Here is a 27,808-nt window from a genome sequence, read left to right on the forward strand (position 1 = left end):
TGCAATATGACAGAGCATCATAAAAATGCACAAAAGGTCATGTGACACGCCTTGAAGACCACGTGATCATGGCGGCCATATTGGATTTCACAAAAAAAATCAAAAAATGTTGCATTTTTTGTTATTTCAATATATAAATGTATTTTTCTCAGCGTAACACTTTAAAATTACCACTTACGTTTTATCAACTCAATTTAGTAGGAGCAACACATACGCGAAAACATATACCACGTAAATGAGATTAATATGCATATTTATTACAAGTTCATCTTCGAACAACAGTATCATCTGACATTCAAAAGAGAGCTATGTTCTATTTAAGCTTATATACTGGTAGCCAGTCCGAAGTGTAATTGTCATTGATAGATTGATGTCGTACAACATCCACAGGATACCCCATCAACGTTTGTGATGTCAGTCACCGGTTATTTGTCGCACTTTGTCGCATGCTCAGATTGCCTACCTTCCTGTCAGTGTCTTGCTTGCGATCTCTGTGTTTGCTCAACTGGTTTGGGAACATATTCAAGTTCTGTAGGCCTATTAGAGTTGCAATTTGAAATTTGACTTCCGCCATCTCGTCGAGTTCAGTTTCAAGATCAGTGACAATTCCACTATTAGTGTCTAGAAAAACATGCTCAAGGGCTTTGTCGGTGTTAAACTGTGCCCGCATCGCCATTTTTAAATACCCTCTGAGAGAAAAACAACAACCGATCACACGATCCTTACAAATCACGGCCAAGAAATGACCGAATATGGCGGCATTTGTTTACAAATTTGGCGCGCATGCTCATTTAGGTTTGACCTCTACCTCGTTTACTACGCTAGGCTTGAGGAAATAGTCAACAAACATGATGTAGATCAAACAAAGCAACGTATATCGAACGCATATAAACGCGTACGTTCTTGGCGCGTTTACGCGCCTCCCGCAGTCTGGCCGTTGGCGCAGAATGCGCCCTCCCGCGGTGAAAGTGTTAAACTACGCCGTTCCCAAGCTCCCTGGCCACGTTTCTGGAGGAACAATGGCAAATCAGATCATACGGTTACCTTGTAATTGGTGGGAACCCGTGGGTATGTGACTGTCAAGTGGCGGAATTGAAAAGGGTGTGGTCTAGTCATCCACGTTTCGTCTACGACTCATTCTATTGCGACCAACCTGAACGATTGAAAGACAAAAACATATGGAACATTCCGACGAATGAATTGGTTTGCGATAACATGACTTTAGACACACAGGACGACGAGTTTGAAGCTAGAAAGAACATTTCACACCATAAAGCGCTGCTTATCGGTGCTTGTATTGGCTGCTTCGTTGTGGGAGTCATATCGACGTTGGTGGCGTACTTCAGTGTGATCCTTATGCAAAAGGCCAGAAAGAGCCCGGAAACTCGAGATAGTCCGTTCGTTCGAATGGAAGGAATGACTGATTAAGTAAAATTTGTATACACCCGCGTCTGTGACCTATGGAGTTTCATCTTACAGAAGATTCCAGTAAAAAGGGCGCGAAGTCAATGACAGTGATGTGTAGTCCGATAATTTTGAAATTAATTGGACGCTGTTTGACCTGTGACCTCTCATTCGTTTATCTGGCTCGATGTCATATTTTTTCAATAAAATACGCATTTCACGATGGTTGTTACACAGTGTGCGAACATTAATAAACATCTGAGAGTTTTGTAAAACAATTCTCCATGAACTACGATTTCTTCACTGCCCGTTGGTAATTTTTAGTTCTGAACGTTTTAGATGACGCAGTGGATCTGTCCTACTCTGCCGGCAATAGCGTCACCAACTCACAGTATGTACCTGCAAGTGAACAAAATATTTGTTAGACAAAATTGTAAAATTAACTTTATGAGGAGTATTATGAACAAGGTTATCCATGAAAGACGAGGGTTTATGTCCCATACACCGTATTGTTGCGCGTCTTGGATTATACCACCGCTGGTGGTGTACTCGGACATAACCTGGGTATTTTGAGAATAAATTTTTTCCCGTGGTCTTTAGCAAAACACAAACACGGCATGGCTATCGTGTCAAATGTAGCAAAAAGTAATCATTAAAAAGCGATTTTCTGTCGCACTCATAGCTTGTCCCATCTATTAAATGAAACAAGGCATTTAAAAATAATTCTTACATGTTTGTTAATTAAACAATCATCACTCATGTATTATCTTTATAAAATTTTAATTTAAATATATCCATGATGTTCTTCTGATATTGTACCCTCTCACTTTCTCCTAGCAACTGTTTTACCTTTGATGTATTCTCTAACAAGAACATTTAGAGCACATTGCTTTTAGTCTGAGGATTGTTCATTTTCGTCGTTACAGTTTCATTTGTATCGATTTGAAAATGAATCAAAGTCAAATCATATCGATGACAAGTAATTTCTGTACGAGACGAGAATACTCACTTGCTTCCATAGGGTGTAGCGAAAATGTCCGTCCCCTAGAATGGAAGCAGGGGTATGGTGTTTTTGTCACAGTACAGGTTTCTTCTTGATATAGTTTGATAAATTTGACTATGATATGTATTGCCAATAAAGATTCATAGTAACAACTATTGTGTCTTGGTCTTATCCTAGCACTGTTTCATGTATAATAATATGTACAATATCGTTATGTTTGCAAATAAAATAATACGATAGACACATAATATTATAGTATTTGACATAAAATATAGTAAATTGATCTAAATAATACTGAAGCACATAATATCGTAATGTTTGCAAATAAAATAATACTGTAGACATATAATATCATAGTGTTTGAACATAAAATAATGGTAAATTGACCTAAAATAATACTTTAAGCACATAATATCTTTATGTTTACAAATAGAATGCTACCGTAGACACATAATATAGTGTTTGAACATAAAGTAATACCCAATTAACTTAAAATAATAGTTTATGCACATAATATCTTAATTTTTGCACATGAAGTAATGCCTGATGCACATAAAAACATTGTGTCGGCACATAAAATAATATTCTTTAGTTATAAAATAATTATGTAACCTCCTAATATACTATTATCTGTAAACTTAAGGCAGCTGAGGCTTTCCATAAATATCTCTCCACAGGGCTCCATCCGAAGTGTGGCGTTCATAAGTGAAGATAAAGAGTCCCGTCATACCAACCACAAGGGAACTCCGTCGCCCAGCAGCGATTTTATGAACCACTGTAAAGTGTTGCTTATTATGTACAGAAAATGGCCACAGTTAATCTACACGTCACTTTCATTAACATCATGCCAATTATTAATGCAAATTTATTGTTTATTGTATTCAACTTATAAAGTTTTCTTGGTTCATGTAACTTGTTGACTATGGCTCAGATGACTGGCAAAGTTGGAAGCTCTCAAAGTTTTGTTCGTACAAGATGAAAAAGAATACTTCAATACTTCGTAATCAATTCATAGGGTATCTATTCAGTCAGAATGAAAAAAAACAGCATCAATACAATAATCCTTAGTTGAGTTGGCATGGATTAAAGAAAAAAAAATTAGCGTTCTTCTAATCACACGGTCACTGTGACTAAATTTCAACGTATCTGTAGTGAAATCAATAGTACTTTTTGTCCATTTCCTATCCTAATAGGCATAAGCTTATGTTTTGCAAAGAATATGTTTTTCTAACATGAATGAATATTCCTGTTTTCTCTAGATTCTGGAAATAGAAGAGCATTCCGCTGATATATTATGCATTCGAAAGTTAGAGTGTACTGTAACAAGTAGTTATTCGAGTCTGAAGGCCAGGCATCAAGTTTGAGTGGCCGATCCGAGATTTTCAAATTAATTCCTCAGGAAAATAATGGAATAATCAGTTTTCTGATGTCAATGATCGAAGATTTAGTTAAGACAAGCGACGTCTTCGTTTTACAAGCATTATTACCGTGCCTAAATGCATAGAAACGAAATCTCTTAATGTCGTGAATACAAAACACATCGCAAATACCCTTGTCTTTTCCAAACTTTGAAAATGGAGTTTTTGAGATCCATTTTTGAACAAAAAATAAACATGATTAAAATATAAATATTTCATGGACTTATGTGATAAAGTTGCAAGTGTAATGTAATTCATAAACAAATCGCGTTATTTTAAGTTTCGTCCTGAATTCACACATAAATTCGTCGACTGTGTATATACTAAGTATGAAAGGACTTCGCCTTATGATTTGGCTGAACTTTATAGAGATACAATTACAACATAGTGTGTTTGTTTGAAAATATATATGGCAAGGGAAAATATTTTACATGCTCTAATATATGTTTAAACATGAATGCAATCTGCATTTGTAACAAAAACTGCTTTGTCTGACTAAGAATGTTATCTAGAAATAGCTCGATATGATTGAATTGTATTTCATAGCGTACTACCAAACAAGACGTTATGGCGACTTTCCTCTGACCCGTGGACAGAAAGGCGATCCTTGTTTGAGATTTACGTTTCTTTTTCTGATTATTTTACGTCACATCTGTCGAAATCATCTTCGGCGATGCGTATGTCAGGCCCCTACTGCATAAAGGCATGACTAAAGTTTTGACAATGCAATGCCATGTACAAGACTGCTATTCCAATATATGCTATAAAGAGCTACTCTAACACGTGACAAACGTTTTGACATTATAGTAATGTCGATAGGCCGGCCGAATCAATGACCGGGTACTTTGACTTTCTCAGGCATCTCTAGTTTTGATGGACACAAGCACTGGCAACTCAAAAATCTTATCTCCTACCAATCAGTGTCCATACGGTCAACAGTCAACGTCCTTCGTGTCGTTAGTATCCATTGTTACCCCATGTGTGAACTTTTTATTCACTCACACTGTTGTGTATTACACACGCCAAGCTGGTTAAAACGAATGAGTTCGAACCGACCATTAATGTTTTGGTGAAGACGTTTTTCACCAGAGGAGGGCGACATCGGATGGCAAGAAGGTCATTCGGAGTCATATATTAACTTAAACAGCACGTCTACAGAAGAAAGCTTTCGTTGGGCGAGAGTGATCCATTTTGGTTTTATTGAGAAGTTTAAGACAGGAGTTCAATGTATCTGTCTATCATCTGCTGGATTGACCTATTGTTACTTGTTATTATCGAAAAACAACACATTATATATGACATTCTACCAAGAACATCAAGTGATGACCTCGTTGCCCGTTAAAAATATGTGACTCAAACTTTCTGGAATGCAAGCTGTCACAACGCTCTTCCAAAGCGTGTCTCAGAGTTTTTAAATCATGCTTAGTTTATTTTGAGCACAATTTTAAAGAAATCAACTAGGATAAAATTTACCGTTCTGGAAGTTTTCTGGCATAAAAATATTTTAGAAGATTGATAAAAATTCTGAGTCACGTTTTGAAAGATCCTCATGACAGCTTGCACTCATGCAACTTTCAGCCTTATATCTCGAAGCATTGAAACAAAACATAAGGAAAGCTGATTTTTTGAAAGGTTATGCAAATTACCTGTCACGTGATAGTTGTTTAAACAATGGTGATACTACGGCAACCAAAATGTTGTCCTATATCTAGGCTTTCCGAAAATACATAATTTACGGGGGTTCTGAGCTGATTAACCACTAGAGAATTGTTAGCTTAAAAAGGTAAATGTCTTGTCTTCGAACTGTAATATGTGGGAATTCCTGTATTAACTCTATGAGGAGAAATAAAAAAAAATTCAATTTTCGAAACACTAGGACGGTGAATATTTTCTTATGTCAAGAGCTTTAAATGGGCACTCACAAGGGGTACACCAGAAAAGTACTGAAAACCGTTGTGAGAGCCCCTGGTGCGTGTTCTACCTTAATGTTTACAATGACCCGGAATATTCTGTGCTTTGAGGATTGGAGTGGGAAGTGATAAAATAATCTCAGAGTGCGTTTTAAACCTTTGACTCTTAAGAACGTAAAACACTATCCGTGCCTCAGCATAAGAAGAACAGGCGTTTCTCTCTTATGCGGTCGTGTATAGTAAATTTTAATTTATACCCGGAATTGCACCCAAATAACTCTACTGACAATCGTTGTTATGCATGGATATGTTTGTTTAGACATCCGTTTGCACAATTCTTCCGCAAATACCCTCAAATATAAAATGAGGAAAGACATTTCTCGTTTTAATATCAAACCATAGACCCTCGAGAAATGATCAAACATAGTATTTGGTGAATATTTACTCCTCAACAATGTCATGTGCGTTCAAAGGAGACGTTTTCTACGTGATACTTATATATAAAAAAAATGAAAAATACTTTGGTTGGAATTCTATCTTGTCCTTCAGTACATTCCATGTTTTAGATCTTTCCCTTAAAATATTTTAACAGCAAAGAGGACTATCCTTTGCTCATGAGATTCTAAACAGAACTCAACTCAACAAAGTTCACTTCGAACAATTATCTCCTTACACGAACATTCCAGTAATCTGAGACTGACCTCTCTCAACCTCTGGCTGAGGTGCAAACAAGTTGCGGCCCGAAACCATCAATCTTTTCTCACAAGGGGTTAAAGTTCACCCAAGTCAGATGACCTTAGGTTTATCACGCTGGTTTTAGTCTACCGAACCTTGATGTTTTAATGATTTAGTTACAAAACAACATCTGCAACGGAATACAGTGGTTTGTGGATTGGACTGACTGTTGGGCTTTTATGAGTGTGTCAACAACACGAATTGTGAACTGGTTACTATTATATCTGAGAAAACACAGTACGGTAAGTGGATATTTGTTGCAAGCTAATCGTTAACGACATGCAATGTCTGTTGCATCAAATTCATTCAGACCAAATCTCTTAGAACATTCTATCTTTTTAAGGTAGACGATGCCTTAGGGATAGCTCTCAACCCTTGGAACTTGTTACAACATTTTCCCGGTCTATCGTTTGTTGTGCTCATTAAGCTCTTCCAGACTCAGTAAGGAAAGTTGTCTGTCTCAAGTTCGTGAAATTTAACTTTCCCCTTAGATATACACAGGCCTTAAGGCCATTAGGAAGTTCAATATCGGTTAAAATTTAGTAACAGTTTCTCCAGTAATTAGTCAGGTGGCTTAGCAACAAAAAACAGCAAGATCGTTACACGGATGACAAAAGTGCCAAATTTGCTACAGAGGTTCACATATATGTGTAGATCAAAATTAGCTATTGCTCCAAAAATTTGGGCCACCGGAAAGGCTCGATGACGTCATAAATTCAAAATGGCCGCCATTATATTGCTTAAAAATGGTAAAATACAGTTTATTCAGCCAGTTTTCACTATTCTTGTAAATAAACTGACTCAAACATTCTCAATTATAAATAAAACATTGAATTGACGCAAATTAATTATTATGATGACGTCATAAAGCCAAAATGGCCGACCAAATTCAAAATGTCCGCCGTAACATTGTCTAAAAATGTTAAAACACTGTTAATGAAGCCTGTTTTCAGCATTTTATCACCTGAACTGAAATTAACACCCCAAATTACAGACAAAACAGATAATTGATGCAAATTAATTATTAAGATGACGTCATAAAACCAAAATGGCAACCGAAAGTTACAAAATGGACGATTATGAAGTTTACTATGCTTGGTACAATAGCCCATTTACGTGACAAAATGATAGTATAAAAGTAATGTACAATTTGTATCAATATTCCATAAACTTAAATAAAAGATAATTGTATCAAAACTTACCAATAAGCTCAACACAAGTAAAAACTCTTATGAGATTATTGATTATTAAAAATGGTTTGTGTTTGAAAAATCGAATCGATATAAAGGAAATGAAGGCAACTTCACACACTGGTTCTACCTTTGCTTGTGATACGGTACAGTGAGTAGATCAACGTGGTTTGTAGATAAGGGAAAATGGTGAGAAACCAGTGAATCGATAGTGCTTTGACCCTCGTAATGTGACCTTGGTCCCGGAAATAAGGTTTTATGTTGGTTATTCCTCCTAGCGGCGTTTCGGGCCAAAGTGGGGTCCCTTCTTCAGTCACTTGAATGGTTTTGTATTCCCACATGCTCAGTTTAATGGTAGCCAAAGAGAGATGCTAAAATCATTATGTTTTGGTCAGAATTTGCGTGAATTGTTGCTCAGACCGTTCATTTGTACTCTCCTTGTGTTTGAATTTTGCTTGAAGGAGGATATATTGTATGTTTTTCTTCCTTTGTACATTATTATAGATTTTCTGGAAAACCATGACCAGCGTTTAATCGCCCTTCATAATTTTCCAGATTCTCATCACATTGTTTGATTAGGCTGGTTTTGATGTAGGTTGTGCTGACTAGTATTTTGTTACATCATTACTCTTACTTTTGTTGATGAAGGATGGCTGACGTTTTGTTACATTCTTTTTTATACAAGCTATGTCTTTCTTTTTGTAATCTCTTTATTGAAGATTTTGCGTTGAGAAATTGACCTTTTTATGAAGTCCATATTGTTGTTGCATGTACATATCTGAGTAATTCACCTTCAGTGAAGCATTTGAAAGTCAAAGGCAGATAAATATCGTCAGATGGTTTTGTGTGGGTTTTAAAATCGAGCCATCTCTCTCGATTGTGTCAAGGTATGAGATTTTGTTGATAGAATGTTCAATTATTAATTCCCAAGTTGAACGTATAGTACAGGGTGTTGCACTCTCGACAAATGTTCTGAATGTTAGAAGTTGATGTTCGATTCCTGTGTAAACCATGAACATGTCACCTTTTAAATTTCCATACGAATATTTGACCGGATTTGGGATTTAATATAACTTTCTCCGTTTCATGGTATGTGATATCAGCTATTTCTGGTGAGCCCATACTGCATCCATAGATTCGTTTGTATTTTTCTCAGTTGAATTAAAATATGTTGCGTTTCAGAATAATCGACAGTAAGGCTTTCATGTACATTGATGGTGGGTTTTTTGTATCATATCAGTTGGCAGGTACTGTTTCAGAGTCCAACGCTACGATCGCTGCATTTATGGCTTCATTTTTGGCATGTTTTTCTACATTGATATCACGTCTAATGTTACCAGAATAGAGTTTGCTTGTTTTTTTAATTGGTTCTAACTAGAGAATAAAGTTTTTTGTGTCCCTGGCATATATAAGTCGTTTTGGACGATTGGTTTTATGACAAGGTCTAGAAATTCCGACATTTGTTTTATTGGGCTCGAGCAGCCATTTCTATTGAGACGTTGGGTGATGATTGTTTCTTCTGCTTTGGTTTTGTGTATTTTTGGCAGGAGATACCATCGTGGTGTACAAATTATTCTACTTATGGGAATGGGGAAACTGTAAGTCACCTCGTCATAATGATTTCGTATACAATATCCACTGTATAGTCAATGTCGCCAAGTGTAATAGTGAACATTTCGCATCTGTCTATAACTTTCTTTAATGTCATTTATCTTATTCACAATTGCTATGCCTCATCCTTTATTGATGGGTTTCATTGAGATTTGTTTGTTTTTAGACAGATTGTTCAGGGCAGTCTTTTCTGCCAGAGTCATGTTCTTTCTGATGTGGGTTGCGAATGGAATTTCCTCTATCGATCTAAGTTGCTTCGAGACAGTTTTACAATTTTTGGGTTTCCGCGGTTAGTAGTGTCGAACATGGACTTATCTTAGAACAGATGTCTGATTGATTGATTGATTGTTTCTCATGATATCGCACAATCTCATGATGCGAATAAATTTGTTGATATCTCATACGACAATTTTTCTGTATAGGCACTCCGGAGTGGGAATAAATTTCAAGCCTTTACTTAATGCTTTGATTAAGGTTTGATTTGCAAGATTGTTGATGAATCTGAGAATCTTTCTGAGTTCTTATCTTTGTTTAACCTTCCATTTCTGCTTATGTTCTTCCTGGTGTTTTTTTTATGTTTTTATGTTTTGGGTTTCCAAACAGCAAAACTCGTCTGGTCACGTTTTTTGCAGTTTCCTTCATCTTTGAATTCCTAACCAGTCTGGTAAGTGAACAACGAAAGGCAAAGACGCTTTTCATAAAATTCACGAAAGCTGCAAAAAGTAAACTAAGCTAGATTCAAAAAGCAAAAAGTAGTCTTCTTTTTGTTCATAAAACCCTGACCAAACGGTCTTTTTCAGGCCGGCACATCCTCCAAAAAGAGAACTACTGTAGCACAAAACTATGTCACCACACATCGAGACATAAAAATCCAAGAAAATTCAAACGAAAAAGGCTTCTGAAACAAAGGAAGCAAAAGACCAAAATCACAAACATAAAACCTTTTTTCAGGGACCAAGGTCACATGACCAGGGTCAAGGCATGATTTATTCACCGGTTTCTCGCCATGTTCATTTATCATGAAATCACATCACTATTGATCTACTCACTATAACGTAACACTTTCAAAGGTAGAACCGATGGGTAAAGATGCCTTTATTTCCTTTATATTGGTTCAGTTTTTCAGACAGAGGTCATTGTTAAAAATAAATAATTTCATAATAGTTTGTAATTTGTGTTGAGCTTATTGGCTACGTTTTAGTACATTTATGATTTATTTTGAGTTTATGGATTATCAAGACGAATTGTACATTACCTTTAACTATTATTTTGTCACGTAAATTGGCTATTGTACTAAGCACAGTGAACTTCATAATAGGTCATTTTGTAATTTTCGGTCGCCATTTTGGTTTATGACGTCATCACAATAACGAATTTGTATCAATTATATGTTTTGTCTGTAATTTGGGGTGTTAATTTCAGTACTTGTGATAAAATGCTGGAAACAGGCTTAATTAACAGTATTTGAACATTATAGACGATAATATGGGGATATTTTGAATTCGGTCAGCCATTTTGGCTTTATGACGTCATCATAATAATTGATTTGCATCAATTTTATGTTGTATTTGTAATTTGGGATGTTTGTGTCGGTTTATTCAAAAAATATTGAAAACTGCCTGAATTAGACGTATTTTACAATGTTTAAGCGTTATAATGGCGGCCATTTTGAATTTATGACGTCATCGAGCCTTTCCGGTGGCCCAAATTTTTGGAGCAATAGCTAATATTGATCTACACATATATGCGAACATCTGTAGCAAATTTGGCACTTTTGTCATCCGTGTAACGATATTTTTGTTAAGCCACCTGACTAATATTCAAATATCCAGGTGCTTACTACCTTAACTTCTTTCAGTGCCGTTGCTACGCCAATCTACACATTTCGTCGTGTGAAATTTTTAACCAAAGTGTTTCATCGTGAGAAGCCGCCACGTTCCAAACAGACTGGAAACGTCATTAGTTCATGCACACACTGCGTACAGCCTCTTTGTATTGTCACAGAAGGCCACTAAACTCGGCAAAGGATCAGATCACAATCTAGGCCACTAACTGTTTAAACCACCCTTCTAGTTGGTCACTTACCTATTAGGTGACTTTAAAACGGATAAAGTGGATGAATAGCAATTTAAACTACTTCATCATATCTTGTACTTGAACTTTGACCTCTGATAGAGTGGAACAGATCAACCAATCCTTCTCTTTTCCAGTAATAGCAGTGACGACAGTTGGACCATTCATTTCATTCTGAATTCTCTAACACCGTCTGGCTCCTGCTTTATACTTTCCAAATAGTCTATGATTCTTGTTATTAGACTTAGTCTTCATGGTGCACTCTTTGGAGACAAGTACTTTCAAATTTCTTGGGCAGGTTTCCTTGGACGGACTCATTAGGTAATGTTACGTGAAAGAAAACGAACAAAAGGTGAACTCAGCAATCTCCGTATAAAAAGAAATTTATTACGAAAAATAAAACTAATTGCTACGTCAGGGATAGAATACAAACTGTAAAAGTGTACAGACTACTTATCTCAGCTGGGACGGCAAAGCTCCAGTCTCAGAGTTGTAACAGTCAGTCGGATGAATGAACAGTCATTTGGCTTGCAGGCTTGAAGTTGCACAAAGTCTACAGTATAAATCCAGCGTGGCAGTGAAGGTCTTGAAAAGTTTCGAAATTAATACTGCTGGAGTTTCCAAAGACTTGAAGTAACACACAATAGACACGATTCCAAATGTCTGACTGGAAGCGCTAGCTGTGCACGTCACTATTTATACTCATGTCCTTATATACGAGCATATAAGAACAATCATGCTAATTACTGCTCAAAAATTCTCTCTCTTAAACTAATTAAATTTCCAGAACATTCCAAATACGACTAATTGAATTCAATCTCGTGAGGTTGTGAAGGACAGTGACCTTGAAAATGTTCTCGACTAATTACTCTCAGGTCATGAGTGTGGGAGAAAATGATCTACATAGTAATATTAAAAAATAGCCAAACACTTGCACTTTCAATTTTTGAGGTTATTTTGGTTATATTTTTCTAGACGTTTACATGTTTTTTTTCTTTAAGTGTTTGTCCAACAGCAAAGGATGAATTCACTCAGTTTAGCACAAATAATAGTACAATTTTAATATGCATATATTTTGAGTTCATTTCTCATTCATCCTCGTCGATACATTGTACCTATGATAGCGCTTGTCTTTCATACGCCTTTAAAATTCACGAAGCGTGTTAGGAATACCCATTTAAAGTACTGAAATATGCCTTTCCAAATCTTTTCAAATGCGCCACCCCCCTCCGGCATACCCTGATATTTTTCAATCTATCCTCAAAGCCCTCCCCTCCCAACCTACCAGATGTCTTTGTAAATACAACCTTATATGCCTTTGGTGGAACATACTATTTATCTAAATGAGGCGGTCTCTCCAAAGGATATCGAACACTACGAACGTATCAACTGCTCCGGGTGCTTTTCCAAATGCGCAAAAATGTCTCGTATTAGGTAAGTGGAAGAGAGAGTACAAATACTCGGCTAACCGACACGATTCTTGTGACTCTGGTTTTGGCGGTCAATGTAAGCCTTTGGATTCTAATCAAAACTACTGTTTGAGGATAATTGAAATGAACAAAACTCATGGGCGATCTCTGAAAAGCGAATTTGACCGTGACAATTTTCATGGGATTTTAACATTGCGGATGTTTTCCAAGTGCGTTCTACAATACTGTGATGGTGCTGACTTAACGGTCAAAATCAAAATCAAACTAAAAAAATGTGCATCAATTCCTCTTGTAAATTTTTATAAGAAAATTTCAGCCAAGAACAGAAAATTCCGGATCAAGATATTATCCACAACAGCCTCGATGATTAGTATTACAGGAATACTTTTCAGGGAAAAGGCATTTTTTTTTATTTTCGATGTAAAGTACCGTGACGAATGCAGAAAGCTACCTTATATAAAGTTGCGCATAAAGGCCACTTTTCTTACATTTCTCAAGAAAATGTCTCCTTTGATGCAACTTGTGTTACATTTTCAAATTTCAATATATAGCCTGTTAGGAATACCCTCATTAATATTATGACTTGCTATTTTTTTTATTAAACATAGAAACTTTTGCCCATTTTCTCAGTGTAAAGTTTTTTTACCCTGCATCAGAATCTACTTTCTACTTTCACATTACGTCAGAGAATGCATATCTGGAGAGAGCATATATATTTGGAGACAATCGGTGATTCTAACATAGTAATTTGTGCCAACTGTCTCCTACTAGGTGACAGTGGACACAGTGATATCGCTCCTCTGTGAGTTATGATATCTCAAAGAGATGCAATATCAGCTGTAAGTTACTTGTTATTTGCATTCTGCGTTTACATTCCTCGAGTAATGAAAATTATAATAAGAAAAATTGCATAAATTTCTCACGTTTTCAGTACTTTGTTGGCGAATCACCTGTCCTACCAGTTTTTAAAACTTCAGATCTGCTTCTTCTGTTTTAAACAGAACTGGTGATTCAGTTGTTGCCTTAGAAAGGTTAGAAGAGGACTGTGAGGGCGCAATCAACTTTTAATCAACAAGTTTTAAACAGACCAAAACTAGTTCTCCTGCAATGGCAGTACGTGTGTTGTGTCTGCTCGCGTGTGTTGCGATTTTTCTTCAAGCCCAGTACTGTCTGTCATATATGAAGCACGACTACATAGACTGTGGGGATATCCCTTGTACCTGCTTTGACCAATATAACTTCGACTTGTCGGGAACCGACCGAAACTTGTCAGCCAATGGTACCGCTGGCGATCTTGTGCCAAAGGACACCAATATTGACTGTAAGAGTAAAAATCTGACCGAGGTACCGACACATATGCTGTCCAACGTAACCGATCTGAGGCTGTCTCACAATCGAATCAAGCATTTGCCGGGGAGACAACTGCAAAATTTCTCTGACCTGTATTACCTTGACCTTGGGTTCAACGATATATCGCGAATCGAAGAGGAGGCGTTCTGGGGTCTCTCAAGGTTAACAATTCTTCTACTGAACCGAAATAGTCTCTCTGAATTACCAAAAGGGTTATTTAGTCATTTAATTAATATACGCTTTCTTCAATTGGGTTTTAACAATCTGAAACGTATTCCAGACCTGAACGGACTACCTTACCTGACCAACTTAGCAGTACACTTCAATGAAATCGAAGACGTAACTGTCGACAATCTTCCTAAAGGTATGCCACTTCAGAATTTCGTACTGATCGAGAATAAAATGCGCCACTTTCCACTTTCCCTGGCCTCGTTTTTTGAGGAGCACATGGCCACATACGGATATCTGACAGTTGTAGGGAACCCATGGGTATGTGACTGTCAGATGGCTGACTTGAAGAGAGTGTGGACTTCACACCCACGTTTCCTCACCGACTCCTTTTACTGTGATCGACCTCAAAGATTAAAAGGCAAAAATTTATGGAATATTCCCCTCAGTGAATTAGTCTGTGATAACAGCACCGACAACACTCCAGGCGACGGGTATGAGGTTGAAATGGATGCCTTGTACAGTAAAGGACAGCTTATCGGTGCCGGCATCGGCTGCTTCGTTTTTGGAGTCGTATCGTCGTTGGTGGCGTACTTTGTTTTGATCCTTGTTAGGAAGGCCAGAGGGCGCCCAACTGCTGAAGATAGTCCTATTGTAGGAATGGTAGAGAGACCTGAATAATTATAAGTGTCAAACGCTGTGTCATGAAGATTAATCGCTACATGATAATCTTTTATTTTTATTTTTAAGGTAGTATGCACCTCGAAAGTGAAAGACTTAAACTTTTGCTCTAACTTTCCTCAAGGTTACTTTCAATCATTTTCTTTCAAAATGAAGAATAAAATTAGGGGGTCACCGTGCAAATGTTGGTACTAAAGAAACAAATTACCCAAGATTTATCGATATTAGAAATTCAAAATGGCCGCCATCCCTGTGTTAACTCTATGGAGAAAAATAAAAATTTTCGAATTTCAAAAAATTAAGCCGGTGAAAAGTTTTCTTTCACCAAGAGCTTTAAAATGAACCCCTATATGTGGTATATCAGAAGAGAATTGTAAAAGTTTGAGAGTCCGAATGTCTGTCCCCGAGGTGCGCTCTACCTTAATTTGGCAAACTCGAACATTGATAACACAAGCCAATCTGATTTACTCAGCGTTGGAAAACCTTTTCTCATCATAATACAATGTAGAGGCTCGCAGCGGCTGCTTGGACTGAGGATCGTATAATTTTCTTTTTTACAGTATGAGATCAAATAATTTGCATTGTAGTCAATGTATATCTTCCTTAGTCCATTATTTCCTACAAATGTTTCAATTTTTGAAACAGTTAGGCCTAACATATATATTTTATTATCATAACGAAATAAAATTTTTATAATTATTTTCACGACCGCCTATGTCGTGTTTTTCATTTCTTGTAAGTTGTATCATGTAAATCATCTATCTATTGTTTAATATTGTTTCTCTATAATCATTGTGTTTAAATTCATTGTTAGTTGTATTTTCTTTATTCCTTAAATTTGCTGTATTACCATCATTGACATTTGAATACTACCTATTGTATCTTAACATTTACCAGACACTGATTCATTTTCATTGTTGTGAAATTTTTACAATGTACAATAAATTTTTATCCTAGTATCATTTCGGCATCATGTGATCCTCAGCCGTAAGGTGCTCTTTCCATGGGATGTACGTCTGCTACTGTAGCGCAAGGCGTATGTTACGACAAAGCAGGGTTGGCAGAATACCTCGACAAAAAAGAGTCCCTTGCCTTTCTTGACATCTTTCGTTTTGAAAGATATTCCCTTAAAGAAGAATACACCTTAGAGGCAGATATACAGGCTCTCAAAGTTTTCTAATATTTTTTCTCGTCTATCACCTTAGGACGTTTTTAGGCTCTTGGAGCAAGAAATAGTTTCGAGAGTAGTATTGTTAGCCTCAGAGTTAAGACTTGGATGGCTATCATTTTAAATTTCACGTGTCGTGTAAAAGTTGAAAAATTTGTTTCTCAAACTTTGCAAGTCCCCCTCCATATTTTAGATTTTTGAAAAAGAATTGTTTAAAAGTTTCATTGGGGAAAGTTTTAGTAAAACTTTAAATCTTTCACTTTCGAGGCGTATACTATCTGATAACACTGAAACAGGCTACTGAGGTTGTCCCTTATTTGCTTAACTTTCTTCCTGTCGAAAGCCCATTGAATTAAAGGCCCGTTGGACATAGATGTGATATACTTGACAAGTTGATTTTGAATTAAAATATGAAAACAGATCATTGATCTTTTCATGAAGGAGTATTTTCATTGCCTTCTTCCCAATATATGCCTGAAAATGTTTCTGTGAATGTCTCTCAAGTTGGGGGCAAGGTCTCTATTTGACAATGAAGATAGTTGCTTTTCCACTTTTTAGAACCAAGTATCATGTTCCCGCTCAGACAGTTATCTTTTTCACCATGATGGCATGCTGCAAAAAATGCTATAGTTTCTGTTGTAGTATCAAGCGTATGGACATCAGGAATACCAAACTTTGTGACTTTGAGACTTTGTCGAAGCACTTGCACTTGCTAAAGTGCTGTAATGGTGCCTAACGTGAATGCCAGTGGGATGTCATTTTGTCAACAAGGCGTATTTTAGCTTTCTCCTCCAAAGGTAGACTTAAACATTTGTCCTGATGTACCATCAACATGCCATATCAAAACGTACAGTTTAGAATGTGCATTCTTCCTTGTCTTGAAATGAAAACCAGAAATGTGTGACAGAACTGATAAGTTTATCTTTCTCTGTATTCCTGTATTTAGAACACATTATACTCTACACTTTATCATTTTTATGGGAAGCACAAGGTCACATTGAACTCTCCGACTGACAGAAATAAAAACAAAAAGACATGCAGAGATAATGCCACAACTGCTAGGTGCTCATGCTTTAGATGTGTTAGACAAAATATTGTCAGTTATTATGAAATAAATATAATCTCACTATCACGTTTTGATGATGAACTTTACATATTAGATATGGCGTGGGGTTCGTTAGTATCTGGACATTACAAAATTGATAGTAATAATTAGAAACTTACAAGTATATATGGGATATATATAACGGAATTTGTATGAAATAATATGGCGAGAACGATCACATGACATTTCCGTGTGCTTCAAACATATCATTTTATATCCAGGTACTGAGGGAAGATAATAATGTTATCTTGCTTATTATGACGTACATGGGAGACTTACTGGCGCATAGCATGCATCTTCTGGCCAAATATAATTTCAAATGTGGATTTCTTTGAGAAATGCCAGTCAGTATGAATGGAAACCATCCTCATGAGAAGGAGATGGACATGGACAGGACATCTGCTGATCAGAAAAGACACTTAGTACAAGAATAGCTCTACGCGTGACCCTTGAGGGTAAACGAAAAAGAAGAAGACCGAAGAATACATGGAGGAGAACTGTAGAGAAAGAACTACAGATGCTAGGCCATACTTTGGGGACAGTCCAACATCTTGCGCAAAAAACGAAGGGACTGGAGAACTTCTGTTGCTGCCCTTCATGCTGTGAAGCATTATGGGCAATAACTAACTAATGGCACACTTAATGATGAGGCAGCGAACACTACAGAACGAGGCTAACACAAGGACACCAGGTAACCGATCAGTGCCGTGAGGTGATTACTACATGATAATGAGACCTAAGAGAAAGGGTCCATCCAATCAGTGAGCTGTAAACGGACCCTATAGGACCGCAAACACCAATCCCTGTGGCCAGTACATGTGTTTATGACATAAATCATAGGTCATTTTGGAACAGGACTAATACGACTTCGAATCAAAAATTTTAGCCTTGATAATGCTCAATAAAAATATGTACGCGACAGTAGTAGAAGAAAATTTCCAAAAATGGTCTCGAAGTCAGATTACATTATACCAGTTACATGTGTACAGTTAAGATATTAAACAAAAGAAAATAATTTTTCTGCCTGTGATGAAGAGGGCAGTCTGTACGGTGGCGAATTTGAATCCAACATTGCGGGTGAAAACGTGATCGACGTGTAATGAGGCTGAAAAGTGCATGCGACACTTCTTAGCAAAAATTGCCTGACAGTCGCAGTCGCTTTAATAGAAGTGAAATGCAGTCTAGAGCATCTGCGTAGTTTCTATTTACGGGTCAGTTCCCAAAGTATTGGGGTGTCGGACTAATTTGACTCCGAGGCAGGTCAAGTGTTAGCATGATATAAACCATTTATTCTACTTCAAGTTATCGTTCAAGGGTGAAGAAGACAGTTCCAACAGGAAGTGGCTTTGTAAGCGTTCAAGTCAGGTACCAAGATGTGATCTCCCACATGGTAGCACCCAGATGATCGTAAAACTGGACAAACAAATACAAACAGTGAGTATTTAGGCCCACATGCGCCTCGAGAGTTTCGTGTACACACTCAAATCACACTCCGAGCTCAAACCACAAACTGTCGAAGATGATACCATGAGCTTTATGATTTGCTCACCTGTTGAACAAACCATAGATTGTTCTAAACAAAATTGAAATAATCGACGGAATCGGCCAATCACGAACAATGTTACAGGAGAGCTTCGGGCAACCCCGGCCATATTTACCATACCAGAACTTTCCCAAAAAAAATTGGCGTTTGCAAACCCGAAGTCAATCCGCAGGGTGCATTTTGATTGTCACATACATATATCTGTTTTCAGAAATACCGTCTTTCTTCGGTAAAATACTCGGTACATGAGAGCCACATCACTTACACGACAGTCAAGAGATCAAGTCAATTAAAACTAGACACATAATATAACATTTGTTAAGCGAAATTTATTAAGAAAATGGCTTTAATTTTGAAATATATATATATATATATATATATATATATATATATATATATATATATATATATATATATATCTACATATATATATGATATTGATTTTTGAAGAACTAACTAAGATCTAAATTCAATAAGGAATTATCCATTTGTGTAAGGAAACAGGAATATACACGATTAAAGCTTGACGGCAATTTACTCACATTGTAAGAAATCAAAGTAAAGAAAACAGATGATTAAGCAATAATTAAATTGTCCCATTTTTACAAATACGTATTTCAGCTGTTGTAGCAGATTTCTATATTGTGGATAATATATTAAGTTTTTACAGAATGGTGATAATTAAAACAATCGCTTCACAAAATAAATGTCACTCATACTTCAAAGTTTCCAAAACAGCATGAAACACAATGAAAGAGGTAGCATTCGGACAGGAAGAGATTTGCATATGAACATTGTGGTATAAAAAAAATAACGGAAAAATAGCTTGTTGAAATCTGTGAATTGCTTGTATGAAGTGAGGCTGAGAATGAACATACGGCAAAATCAATTGAAAACTGTCATTCTGAAAGTTTAAGATTTTCCATTTGTTTGAAATTCATGATTCGTTGGATTTGCATATAGACTGTTGACAGTCGTCTGCTCCATTTTCGTCGCTGCAGGAAAACTGGACACAACTGAGACAAGGGTCGATGTCTGGGTGCAAGCGACTGTTAACACTATAATGGTTTGTCTCGCTATTAATTATTCATAACATATGACGTCGACAAGAGAGCGGAGGCCACGGAAGACATTTGCATAGAGTTGATATGTGTAAGTGTCTCTGGTTTTGTTTGAACATCCTCACAGCTTCTTTCAGACAAACACAACGCAAGCTAGAGCAGTTCCAATCCTTCACTTATCTAAGTGACAGTTTCCACTCACCGACTTCAGCGTCAGTTGCTTGTTTTCTTTTTTCGGGTAAATTTTTTGAAAGATATAGGTGTTTTTCAATTTGATGGAACTAGTAAAGATCAAATTTCAATTAGGAATGCTCCATTGATGTACAGAAACAAAGATATACACAACCATTAGTGGCAGGAATCAGAAGATTAGCGACAAAATAATTGTCCATTTCCATCAATAAGTATTCCAAGCTACCAGATTTCCACATTATGGATACAATATTTACTTTCTTCAGAATCTTGATTAATAAAACAATCTCTCACAAAAGTTGTGCAAATAATACTACAAAGCTTTCAAAAACAGGAAGTACTGTCAAAGAGATAGCATTTAGGATAGGGAAAGATTCGTATAGCAGTATAACTTAACACAATGTGATGTATAAAAAATCAATGGAAAAGTAGCGTTTTGAAATTTATGAATAGCTTGTCATTTGTGTGAGTTGAGGCTATGATGAACGTCCCTCAAAATTGAAAAAAGTCGTGAGATAGCTGACAGCCAGAAAACCATAATCTCTCGATTTTCATCTGAAATTTGTATTTGTAATCCTTCGTCTGGCCTAAACAACTCAGGATTTGAAAAGTCTCCGTCTATTTCGTAGGCCGCGTCAGAACAGATTCTCATAGGGACATTAATTTACGGCAGGCTTTATTTTCTGTTGACAAATTACAGCGTTAACATATTTTAACTCTTAAAACCACATGTTTATCTTTTCATGTCAAAAGTTGTAATTCCGTTATTAAATATTTCACTGTGATTTGCACGACAGAAAAACATGTGTCGATATCCCCCAAACATATTTTGTAATTTAAAATCAAAATATTAGAACACTTGCTGTTCGATCAATACTTATCAGAGACATGAGTGTGCATTCAAAGTGTTGGTAGAGACTGGTCACAACAAAAGTAATTTCCAAAGTGCATATCATAAATTTATCAAGAACGTAAAATATCGCACTTCACAAACAAAATAAGCTCAAGGACAATTTTCTGCAAACGTAATCTTAATACATCGTTTTATATCTTTCGTTTAGCAAACAGTGTATAGTCTCTGCAGTCATTTAAATTACTGATATCAAAGACATGCGAACAAGTATTTAAATGGACATACATGTACAAGGTTTCTAAATTTGATTAAGTAGTTGACAGAGCTCTCAAAGATTGTTTTCATCAAAACTTTCCATGCTAAACACTGTAAATCATATTTACAAATATGCACACAGTTCCAGTCAGCAAGAGTATGATTCTAAATTAAACAATAGAAGATTAAAGTCACGGAAAAAGTGCATTCCGTATACGACCCTGTGACTGTTAAGTTTTAAATTCAGTAAATTGTTTATCCCAATCATACGGAATAAATGAACAGTTACAGAATAAGTCACATCATCGGACATTGTGCATAATACGTTGGTGACAAAGCAATTCGAACTTGAACTTGGATTAAAATTAAGTCACCAACAATAATGTTCTTACATAAACAGACTGTGCCAACAAGTTGGAAACTAGATATTTGACGATTATACTTTGGAGTGGAAGGAGAAAACGTTTACCAACAGAAACAATCACTGAAATGTCTGAAATGTCCAACTATATGTAGGTATAATTTACAAAAGTTTCCATGCTGCATGCCAATGTATATATTTTATAAATCTGAACACGTAGTCTAAGACTGAATAATTTGCTGGTCGGAAAGCCTAGATTTGTCTAGCGCGGCAGATGGATAAGATTCGTTATTAATTTAACAAAAGTAACTTCCAAAGTACACAATTTTAATATAAAAATTTCTTCACAACGGAAAGAGCTGTCAAATAAAGCGCACAGGAATACAAAACACCAAATACCACACCTTTAATCCTTGAATTACAGGGGGTTTCCCCCTATCACCTGCAGTCGTTTGACTTACGCTGGACATAGCTAAACTCATGCATTTCTTTTGGTCCATTACATGTCCCACCCACTTCAAGTTGATATCAATAAAAAGGTTGGTGGTATTGATCAATCTCATGGTGCAATCATCGTCGTGTCTGAAGAAATACAAGATTTTTTAGGGTGAGTATTACGCAGTTTTGTTACTTGTTGGTATGTCTGTCTTTTTTACAGTTGTGAGGGCTGACACAGCCTGATTGCCGCTCAAGTTTGTTCTCTTGACTTGTTTCTACAGATCAAACTGTGTTCATATAATGCATAGATAGAGAAATAGTTAAAACCCACAGGTCGTAACTCTTAATATACATTAACGCTGTTCTCTTTTATGTGTAGGGCACAGTTTCTTATTTGCTCTGTCGAATGTTACTGTTGACAACCTGATTTCAGTCCCAACAGCTACTAAAATTAATTTCTCATCGCGATAAAATTGCATTTTACGCACAATGCGTTGTATTTGTAGCACTAATCATGTCAACATGCTTCGAGTAGAAGAAGATTATATCATATTTCATGGAGTGAAAGCAATTTTCAAACTTCGAGTTAAATGTTGATGTGAACTCTCTCAACTTCCTTGATTTCGTCGATGTGTGCTTTGATATTTAAACTTAACCGTTTTTACAACGTGGAATATGCCGACTAGGGTTTAGAATACAAGCATCACACTGAATAGACAATGTTCAATGTATATTCTACGTGACGTTTCTGCTGTTTTCTTATGAAATAACCATGTAACAGGAATGATACAATAATAACACCGGTTAGCATGTGCAATCAAAGTAACACAAATCTATTGGTGATTATCAGCAAAGTCTCCATGTTCTATGCCCAATTCGCTCCGAAAAATATTAAAACATAACCACCAGTTATACGAATTCAAGTTATATTTTCACTTAAGGGAAACGAATTCATTGCTGTTGTCAGCATCGCTATAGTATAGGACAAAAGTTGTAGTTAATCTTCATGACACTACAGCAAACCGTCATGATTATCCTCGCTACTGCAAGCATTATCTCATCGTCACATATGTTGTGTTTATCTTTTATGGTAGATACGGAGACAATGCTACTGAAAGTATTACTTGTCACCTCCATGGTGTATGCAGCCTATGGCAGGTAACATCTTTGCAGTCTTGTCTATGTGTTTTTCATCTTTCTGTCGTAAGTTTCTTGTATTTAGTTTCTTCATGTTCAATTTTGTCTTTAAATAGATTTATATTTCATATCTTGACTTGTCAGAAAGTGGCTGCCAGTTAGCGATGTTGACGAGAATAAAATAAAATAAAATAAAATAATCTACATATCTGCAGAAATTTGCATTTTAGACAGTGATGAATATTTTCAAAAACAACATATATATATACATATATATATATATATATATATATATATATATATATATATATATATATATATATATATATGGGGGGAGGTGTGGGTGGGTGTGTGGATGTACTTCGCGAATTATGTCTGCCTAGACTGAATGGTAACCAATATAGAGTAGCAGTGAAGTGTTGAAGTAAACAGAGCTTGTATCGAGCACTATGCAGCATTACACATTCCTAATGTTTATTCGTTCTTTTGTCACGCAGCTCTAGGCACCATCCAGATGGTGAGTAATCATTGTAACTACAAAATCGTTTGATCTGTAAACAAACTGTAACGTTAACTTAGTAGACAGAATCGCGTTTCACAATGTTTGAACAAATACTCACAACTATGGATGAACTATTAAGAGTGTTCTCGCTGGTCTTAAAGAACGAACGGAAAAAGAGAGTCCAACATTTTAGCTCAGTCTCCTATCGACCTTTAATAACGGCATAACCTCTGCGAAATATGCGCTTCCAATTCAAAATGTTTGACTTCTCTCATCAATTCAGGTGTATATCATAGTTATTGTCCACCACCACAACTTTATAAATGACGCTCACCTTCTTACGTTGTGCAAATTCGTTTCGCTTGTAATGAAGGTTTCTTCAAAATGCCAAACGACTGTGTCTGTTCATTCCTATAATATTGAACACTACATATGTCTATTTCTCTTTCCATCATAGGATCGTTCGTTGAACACGTTGACGGAGATTGCATGTGCATGAAGTATTTATTTTACTGCCAACAACCCGATGACAGCCACCCTTACTACGCCACAGCACAGGCCGTTTGCAATTCAAAGTTTATACAGCCTGGCGGTCCTACAGGTCGACTAGCTGTTTTAAGAAATAGTTATATTGATAACAAGGTGCGCAAGTATATCACAGACAACAACTTACACGACCGGTCTTGCATCACCAAGTTCGGTTTCTGGATTGGTCTGGAAGATACTCTCAACGAAGGTGAATTCATCTGGCCTGATGGTGAAAGCCAATGTCAAGATGATTACAGCAACTGGGCTCCTCGTGAACCAAACAACAATATAAAAAAGGATAATGGTGGGCAGGACTGCGTTCAGTTATGGTAAGAACACTGTTTATCTACAGGGAGTAGAGATTGTAAACAGCAAGGCCCTGCCTGAAACCTTTTGTTAAGGTAGATTTTAATAGGACGTTGCCATGTGATAAAATACAGTTGGTGTTTCACATAAAAATAAGACTTCATAAATTAAGAGCCACATATATATGCATTGTTAATTGAAGTGGGGTTTATGGAACAGAAATGTAAATTAACAGATCAAGGCATGGTTCTATATTTCAGACTATTCTGCTTATTTCAAGAATAAGTTCACCAAGGAAGATTTTTTAAAATGTACTATCTTTGTGGTCATTTACCCCAGCAAGGCTATTTTCACCATGGGTAATTACATAACTGTTGTTTATACTGAGTATCCTTGCATAAACGATGAATCACTTATATTAAACTGTCCAATGTCAGATTTTGTGTTGCTGTTTACTACTGTGTTACTGTGAGTGGACAATGTGGGGGCCATACCCGTACGAAGATGGTCCCTTCCAGATCACATGATGCAAGCTCCAAGCTTGGAGCTTTTTCCCATGATTCAAATTACATGGGCAACTTCCTGTACTATTTTTATCGGTTTTCGTAAAAATCACGCGAGTTATAAATGGCGAAAATAGCTTTTCCGGGATAAGTGACCACAAAGCTAGCGCATATGTAAAGATCATCCTTGGTGAACTTTCCCCTTAAGTCCAGTATAGCGTCAAATAGAAAGCTTATGAGATTAAGTGTGCATCGTATATCATAGAGTCGATCCACAGCCTTCACAATAAAATCAAGCAGGCAGAAGATTAGAAAGCATTTTACATTAATGTGCCAGAAAAACACCCGATGTTGAATTCATCTCAACAAAAATAAATCTATTGTGTTTACTTATTAAACAATCTCTTCATGGAAAGCCATGGCTGTGATATGATAGAACACGCCTCGGGGACAGATAGTCGGACTATGAAATTTCTACATTTCTTTTGTGATCTTCCACTTGAAGGGGCTCATTTTATAGCTCCGAAATTCTATTCCCCCCCCCATAGGTTTAACACAGGAACCGCGGCCATGTTGAATGATAAAATGCGCATCTGTTATATTGTCAATTGTATAAGTGTGATTGACATTAATCATGATCTTATGATATAGATTCATTATGGTGACGTGCGATCACGTGTTTTGATGTAGATTCATTATATGTATATGGACTCATAGTGACATTTTAATATTTTAATATAATGAATCTCCATCATAATACAAAGACTGTTCATGACGATATAACAAATTTCCATGACGATTGGAAAAATGCACATTAAAATGTAAAGGATGCACATCACCGTATAACCAATGCTCATCATGAAATAAAAAAACGCCCATCGCAATATAACGAATTCCCATCACAATATGAGGAATGCCAGTCACAGATATGAAATACCTATAACAATTTAACTTATTTCCATCTCAATACAACAGATGTTCATCGCCTTACAACTATTGTGCATCACATTATAAGGAATGCCGCTCACAATATTATGAATACACATCACAATATAACGAATGTTAATCACAATATGATACATTCCCTCCACAATAAAACAAATTTACAACAAGACAGATTCGGCTGCTGTTCAATCATATTTTATATTTTATTATGCTTTATACTTGTATGCGCTCCTGATTATTATTATTTTTTCACCACTAACCGTAGCTTATTGACAGCCCTGGCTAAAATAGACCAATCGCTGTACGTGTTTTAATCAAGTAATGTCAAGCTTTATTTAAATAAATCTTGTTTTTCTCTTCTAAAGGTTTAGATTCGGCCATAATGGCAAATGGGACGACGAGTATTGCGACTTCAGACCAAAGGGCTTTGTCTGTGAAATACCAGGTAAATTATTACACTTGTGCGTCAGGGTCCAGTTATCTGTGGACATGTATAAGTGAGTGTTAGAGAGAGAGAGTGTGAGTGTGAGAGAGAGAGAGAGAGAGAGAGAGAGAGAGAGAGAGAGAGAGAGAGAGAGAGAGAGAGAGAGAGAGAACGGTATATGTGTGTAGCTTTATTTATTGTAGTATTGGTCAATTGTATACGTAAATAGATTACACCAACTTAAAATTGACAATTTATTCATGTTTTTCGAGGTAACGATTTACATTATCAGTGTTCCCTTACGTTGCATTAGTTGTTGAAATTCACTCAGGATGGCTACGTAGATGTCAAATTAAACGATTTCACCGACAATATGTTGCTATGGGACCTTTGAATATTATTTTATAGAACCAAATACCAAACAAAGAACCTAAGTTTTGATATTTTTTTCATCATGCAGATCCTTATTGTCACAGTGACCCAAGCGATACTCCACAATTGGTTCCATAAAAGACCCTGGAGCTAGTATCTATGGTTTCATCGCCCCTTTGACTTCACACATGGCCTGCAAAGACTCGGTGGTATATCAACACAAGACAACAATTGAATCCGACGACACGCTTAAAGAAATATGACTATGTCTTCTAAAAATTGCGATAATAGAAAATGTAATAAATGAGCTTAATGCATATGCAAAGTTTCTTAACAACCTGTGTTGTATGTATGTATGTATGTATGTATGTATGTATGTATGTACGTACTATGTATGTATGTATGTATGTATGTATGTATGTATGTATCTATGTATCTATGTTTCTGTTTCTATGTATCAATGTATCTATGTTTCTCTATGTATCTATGTATCTAAATATCTATGTATGTATGTATCTATGTACATGTATTTCCGTATGTATGTCTCCATGTATGTATCTATTTATGTATCTATATATGTATGTAATTTTGTGTTATACCTAATGTGATCAGTAAGACTAGGTCTTGAAGAAAACAATGATCGTGTACATAACCGTGATGACGATTGAGCGAACGCAATAATATCACTTCCCGTCAAAATGCCATATATAAATCCATCTCTGTATATCTTAACCTGATGTTTTCTTGATAGCCTTGTGCCCAAGCTCAAGAGTCAAACATCTTACGCCCACAGGGTACTTGGTAATGTTTGTATTTTTAAGCTTACTGAATCAGAATCTGCAAGATAGCAGTCTAGCTCTCTGGGGCATTTTAAAATATTCAATATACGGCTAGTTTTCAATCGGGTTCGAACCCACAACATACGGCAGCCAGTCGCCTAGCGTTGACGCTACAGACAGAACCGCTCGGCTAAATCTCCACTCACTAAAAGAGTGCATGGTTCAATAACTGGGCTAAGTTGTTTCATTTTCTGACTGCGTCGGACCACTCCATACGTTGTAGAGTTGGTGAAGCACTCACGCTCGTACAATAACTAGAACACATCGCACACAAACTTTATCGAAGGAATGAGTACATCGCTT

The 27,808-nt window shown here is 36.4% G+C and overlaps 1 protein-coding gene across 4 annotated transcripts; it reads left to right on the forward strand.

Annotated features, from left to right (window-relative positions):
- The first annotated feature begins 6,555 nt into the window (after positions 1–6,555).
- LOC139114539 (perlucin-like) lies at positions 6,556–26,991 on the forward strand. 4 transcript variants are annotated; one of them, XM_070676335.1, is made up of 9 exons: positions 6,575–6,712; positions 18,549–18,680; positions 19,791–19,941; positions 21,551–22,118; positions 23,044–23,107; positions 23,584–23,603; positions 24,046–24,445; positions 26,236–26,315; positions 26,755–26,991. In XM_070676335.1, the coding sequence occupies exons 5-9, from the start codon at positions 23,055–23,057 to the stop codon at positions 26,802–26,804; spliced, it is 603 nt and encodes a 200-aa protein (XP_070532436.1). In that variant the 5' UTR covers positions 6,575–6,712; positions 18,549–18,680; positions 19,791–19,941; positions 21,551–22,118; positions 23,044–23,054; the 3' UTR covers positions 26,805–26,991. The 4 variants fall into 4 exon arrangements, with proteins under 4 accessions (XP_070532429.1, XP_070532436.1, XP_070532445.1 ...); XM_070676344.1 differs by lacking the exons at positions 6,575–6,712; positions 18,549–18,680; positions 19,791–19,941 and having other exon boundaries at positions 21,420–22,118; XM_070676352.1 differs by lacking the exons at positions 6,575–6,712; positions 18,549–18,680; positions 19,791–19,941; positions 23,584–23,603 and having other exon boundaries at positions 21,729–22,118.
- The last annotated feature ends 817 nt before the right edge of the window (positions 26,992–27,808 follow it).

This window comes from Ptychodera flava, chromosome 2 (assembly GCF_041260155.1).
Source record: "Ptychodera flava strain L36383 chromosome 2, AS_Pfla_20210202, whole genome shotgun sequence".
Taxonomy (NCBI): Eukaryota; Metazoa; Hemichordata; class Enteropneusta; family Ptychoderidae; genus Ptychodera; species Ptychodera flava.